Genomic DNA, 5,867 nt, shown 5'->3' with positions numbered 1-5,867 from the left:
CCCCTATATTATTATTCCTCTTGGAAACAATTATTAACTCGATTGAGTTAGCCCCAAGATTCCTTGGTAAATTAATCGATCGTAGAAATTGTATTTTAAGGAATATTATTTCTATTATTATCCGTTTCCACAGGTTTATACCCAGCTGCAGGATTCTCCTACTCGGAGATGGCCCTCTCGGATCCCGGTTATTCGGCTACGTCTCTCGCTTCTGCGTCCATTTTGTACAACAGTTGGTTCGCCCAGTCGAAACCCGGTCAACTTTTCGGCCTGCAAGGTGAGATCTGCTCGATATTTGATAGAGCAGGTAAATTATTGCTTTTCTCCCCCTCCTTCTCGATCGATATCCCTCTCGATTCCCGATCAGGGAAAGGATGTTCGAAAAGAGGAAAGGAAAGAAAGAAACTGTCTAATTACCCGCTCGTAATAACTTATCGGCGCGATTCCATTTTCGCGTACAATGGGTAGGAGAAAAGCGAAGTCGGGGTGCGTTCTTTCGGATCTTGGAGAGGGGGAAGGGGAAGAATAATCGGGGAGATTACTCGAGGCGTCTATCGTAACAGCTATTCGACACGCGACCGTCGCATTAACAGCTACAGCAGGGGGGTGTTGTATCTCTCCTTAATTCCATATCTGTTGCCGCGTCACGGGCGTGAGATATTTTTCGCGCCCGGCGTTAATCAAACTTTTCCTCTCGGCTTTAACCCCTGTCTCTTTACTGTCGCGTTTACTATCTCTAGCGAACTGGAATCGTCGAAGATGCATCTTTTCTTCTATTCCTCGGTCGTGGAATATATTATTTTTATGTCGCGGAAATTTTTTAGAAATTGTTGTGATGTTTTTCTGTCGAATGAAGAATAAATCATCAAATCATCTCTCTCTTCTTTGCTTCTATTTCTCGATCGTGAAATATATTATTTTTGTCGCGGAAATTTTTTAGAAATTGTTGTGACGTCTTTGTGTCGAATAAATCATCAAAGATGCCTCTTTTCATTGCTTTTTCGAAATATATTATTTTTGTTACAGAAATTAATTTTTTAGAAATTGTTGTGATGTTTTTGTATCGAGTGAAGAATAAATCACCAAAGATGCCTCTTTTCATTGCTTTCTCGATTATGAAATATATTATTTTTGTCGCGGAAATTTTTTAGAAATCGTGTCGCCTTTCTATCGAATGAAGAATAAATCATCAAAGATGTCTCACTTCTTTGCTTTTATTTCTTGAAAATATATTATTTTTATTATTTACATTTTAAAGAAAATTAACATTTTTTAAAAATTGTTAAGCCTCTCTTCTTTGCTTTTATTTCTCGATCGTGAAATATATTATTTTTATTACGGAAATTAACTTTTAAAAATTGCTATGCCTCTCTTCTTTGCTATACTTTTCTTCTTTTTCTTTTATTTCTCGTGAAATATATTATTTTTGTTACAGAAATTAACATTTTCTAGAAATTGTTATGCCTCTCTTCTTTACTTTTATTTCTCTTTTAAAAATTGCTATGCCTCTCTTCTTTGTTATGCTTTTCTTCTTTTTCTTTTATTTCTCCTGAAATATATTATTTTTATTACGGAAATTAACATTTTCTAGAAATTGTTATGTCTCTCTTCTTTACTTTTATTTCTCTTTTAAAAATTGCTATGCCTCTCTTCTTTGTTATGTTTTTCTTCTTTTTCTTTTATTTCTCCTGAAATATATTATTTTTGTTACGGAAATTAACATTTTCTAGAAATTGTTAAGCTTCTTTTTCTTATTTCTATTTCTCGATCTATATTCTCGATGAAATATATTATTTTTGTTACGGAAATTAACATTTTTTCAGAAACGTGCGTACAAAATTCTATCGTGCATGAGATCATTAGAGACAATACTTTTCCAATTGAAATACATTTTACGAGTAATAAAAAGTGTTTCTCATACTTTTGTCTTCCCTCTTTTCACAATCTCTCTGTCACGATATTTTCTACGATGCATAATCGCGAACGAAGAATAAACCATCAAAGATTCCTTGCTTTTATTTCTCGATCGTAAGATATATTATTTTTGTTACACAAAAATTAACATTCTTTTAGAAATTGACGTAATCATTAGAGACAATTCTTTTCCAATTGAAATATATTTTACGAAAACTGTAAAGAATATTTTTGGCAACAAACTTTTTTAAACGATCTTCTTTTTCTTTTTCTCTACGATTCTTTCATTTCAATGAACAACAAATCTCTTTTTTTTTCTATTTCTCGTCAGATATATTCTTGTTACGAAAATTATTTTTTTAAAAATCGACATGTCACATACGTAATCATTAGAGACAATCCAATTGAAATATATTTTACGAAAACTGTAAATCGAAGAATATTTTTGGCAACAAACTTTTTTAAACGATCTTCTTTTTCTTTTTCTCTACGATTCTTTCATTTCAATGAACAACAAATCTCTTTTTTTTTTCTATTTCTCGTCAGATATATTCTTGTTACGAAAATTATTTTTTTAGAAATTGATGATCACCATTCCATACAAAATTCCATAATGAACAACGAATCGTTAGAGAGACGTGTCTTTTCCAACTCAGATATATTTTTACGGAGTAAATAAAAAGTCGTCGCATAGTTTTCGAAGAATTCACTTATTTCTCTCACGTATTTTTTTTATATCTTCGATGTCGGATGTCGACTCGCAGCGCGAATAATACTCGCCCGCTTGACTTGAATCCGCCATCGTTGTTCCTCTCGTTTCGCTACTATCCGCCATGCTGTTAGAAGCCCATTTATCAGCGACGTTACTCTAACCACCTTCCGGAGAGGTGCTAAACGTCTCTGTACACTCGTAAATCTTTATTCCGTCAGTTTTCTTTCCTCCGCGTTTCCTTTTTTTCTTTTTTTCTTCTTTTTTCTTTTTTTTTTGTTATCATCAATAATCATCGCTCGCTTCGGAGGAAACGACGATGATCGATCTCGATCTCGTCGACGAGAAATTTTATTCAAGATTTGGAGGAAGAAATCGGCTTCTCGAGATTTAAAAATTTTAATTCGGAGGAGGCAAAAGTTATAAATAGAGATGCGCGTTAAATCGCGTTAATTAAAAGGAGAAACACTTGGATTTTCGTCCTCTTTGTTTTGACATTTAATTTTTTTTTTTTTTTTTCTATCTTCTTCATCGAAATTCGTTAAAATTTCGTTCGATTAATTCGAAGAAGAAGAAAGTCTCTTTTCTTTTCTTTTTTTTTGATAAAAATTTTGAAACGTTATAGAAGAATATATCTAAAGATCGAGAAATAGAAAAAAAAAGAGGCACGATTTATTGTTGATTGAAATGAAAGAATCGTAGAGAAAAAGACGTGAAGTTGAAGTGAGGATATGAATGAGAGTATTAATATAGAGAAAATTGTTGCAAGAGGCATTCTCGTATCTGGAAACGTTTACGAGAAAATAATACAAAATACGGTTTGTGTAAACGCGCGACATCTGTTTGTTGGTTTAGAGTGTAAGGGCCGAGTAGCTAATTGGACGTTAAACAAGGGAAAAAGGACGTTTATTTCGAGTCATCGCGATTTTCCAGAATTCGTGAACAACGTTCACGGTTCGCCAGAAAATCGACCGCCATACCGTAAACATTGTTAACGAAAATTGTTAACAATTTCAAGATTCGTAAATTTTTGTAACCAAAACCGATTTTTATTTTTCAACGTGAAAGTACATCGTGTTATGATTCCTTCGCACGCAATTGATTGAATTTAAAAAAAAAGAAAAAAAATTAAAAATTCCTTTTTTTGATATTCTAATTTTTATAGAATGTAGGAAAATCTTTGAAGCTTAATTAGAATTTTCGTCTGTATTCGGATGTACGAAATAATTAACTTTTATAGAAAGAAATGTAGAAAATGTAGAAAAAGCTTAATTAAAACTTTTGTCTGTATTCAAATTAAGGATAAATGAAATAATTAACTTTTATAGAAAGAAATGTAGAAAAATCTTCGAAGTTTAATTGAAACTTTCGTCTTCGAGTTAGAAAATATATAAAATAATTTTTTTTTGATATCTTAACTTTTCGTCCGTATTCAAATTACGGATATATAAAATAATTCATTTTCGATATCTCAACTTTTACAGAATCGAATGTAAAAAAATCTTGGAAGCTAAATCTCAAAACTTTATTATAAATTAAAAATATATAAATTTTATATAAATTAAAAACTTTCGTCTGGGTTCAAATTATGGATACGTAAAATAATTCCTTTTCTCAACTTATACATATATTTCAACATAAATAATATTTCAACTTTTACAAAATCGAATAAATAGAAAATCTTCAAAGCTTAATCTTAGTTGAAACTTTCGTCTGCATTCGAATTATATACAAAATAATTTCTTTTCGATATCTCAACTTTTGCAGAATCGAATGTAAAAAAATCTTGGAAGCTTAATTAAAACTTTCGTCTATATTCGAATTACAGATATACAAAATATATAAAATAATTCCTTTTTGATATCTTAATTTTTTGTTTATATTATATTATATAAATTATGGATATTTAAAATAATTAATTTTTATAGAATCGAATAAATAAAAAATCTTCAAAACTTAATCTTAGTTAAAACTTTCTGCATTCGAATTACAGATATACAAAATAATTCTTTTTCGATATCTCAACTTTGTTAATACTTTCGTCTGCATTCGAATTATACAAAATATACAGAATAATTCTTTTTCGATATCTCAACTTTTGCAGAATCGAATGTAAAAAAATCTTGGAAGCTTAATCTCAAATAAAAACTTTCGTCTGCACTCGAATTATACGAAAATATACAAAATAATTTCTTTTCTATATCTCAACTTTTGCAGAATCGAATGTAAAAAAATCTTTGAAGCTTAATTAAAACTTTCGTCTATATTCGAATTACAGATATACAAAATATACAAAATAATTCCTTTTTGATATCTTAATTTTTCGTTTATATTATATTATGTAAATTATGGATATATAAAAAATAATTAATTTTTATAGAATCGAATAAATAGAAAATCTTGGAAGCTTAATCTCAAATAAAAACTTTCGTCTGCATTCGAATTATAGATATACAAAATAATTTTTCTTCGCTATCTCAACTTTTACATAATCGAATGTAAAAAAATCTTGGAAGCTTAATCTCAAATAAAAACTTTCGTCTGCACTCGAATTATACGAAAATATACAAAATAATTTCTTTTCGATATCTCAACTTTCGCAGAATCGTAGAAAAAAATCTTGAAAAAGCTTAAAAACTCTCGCCTGCATTCAAATTGTTCGTATTGGATTGGAAGTGGAGCGAATAATTCATCCCCTTTGTCCGTTTCCTTGGGTCGTAGCAGGCAGGCCGCGGGTCATCGTCTAAATGCGACTAACAACGGTATAATGCCTCATATAACCCCTTGAACGGAAATGTGTGCAACTTGTTTGCAACCCGATGATAATCGCGTCCAAACGTTCCTCGGTATAAACTGTTTGCCCACCTCTTTCCCACATTCGTTGCCCCGTGTTTGCAGTAAGATGTCACACGTTCCCCAAACGATCCCGCATGTTTTAGACACGCTTGGCAAATCTAGTCGCGGCCCAATGGCCGTCCCGAGCCGAAGAAAGTGGTAATTGGGTACGAGCCGAGGCAAGTTAGTGCAACGATTAAGAGCCAATCATTGTTATGTTAAATTTTTATTATCACCGCTGTAAATCTTCGGGAAGGTCTGGCCACGTCGATCCGCCTGTCATCGAGTTCTCGTTTTCGAAAAACCCTACACTTTTTTCCTCTCTTTCTTTCTTTTTCTTTTAAGACGTTTTGTAAAATATTTTTATCTAATTTTTTCGATCGTATTTTCGCGATCGGCAGCGCCCAAA

At 31.5% G+C, this 5,867-nt stretch overlaps 1 protein-coding gene across 1 annotated transcript in view; it reads left to right on the top strand.

Moving 5' to 3' along the window:
* Positions 1 to 5,867, top strand: part of LOC102676178 (homeobox protein ceh-30) — an 8,121-nt gene that overhangs the window by 702 nt on the left and 1,552 nt on the right. Inside the window, exons 2-3 of the mRNA XM_031508801.1 lie at positions 101 to 307; positions 5,563 to 5,617. Of these exons, the coding sequence (XP_031364661.1) occupies positions 101 to 307; positions 5,563 to 5,617 (262 nt within the window). The remainder of the gene's footprint in view (positions 1 to 100; positions 308 to 5,562; positions 5,618 to 5,867) is intronic.

This window comes from Apis dorsata, unplaced genomic scaffold (assembly GCF_000469605.1).
Source record: "Apis dorsata unplaced genomic scaffold, Apis dorsata 1.3 scaffold_102, whole genome shotgun sequence".
Taxonomy (NCBI): domain Eukaryota; kingdom Metazoa; phylum Arthropoda; class Insecta; order Hymenoptera; family Apidae; genus Apis; species Apis dorsata.
The sequence above is the reverse complement of the archived record's forward strand: the minus strand, read 5'-3'. Positions and strand labels throughout refer to the sequence as shown.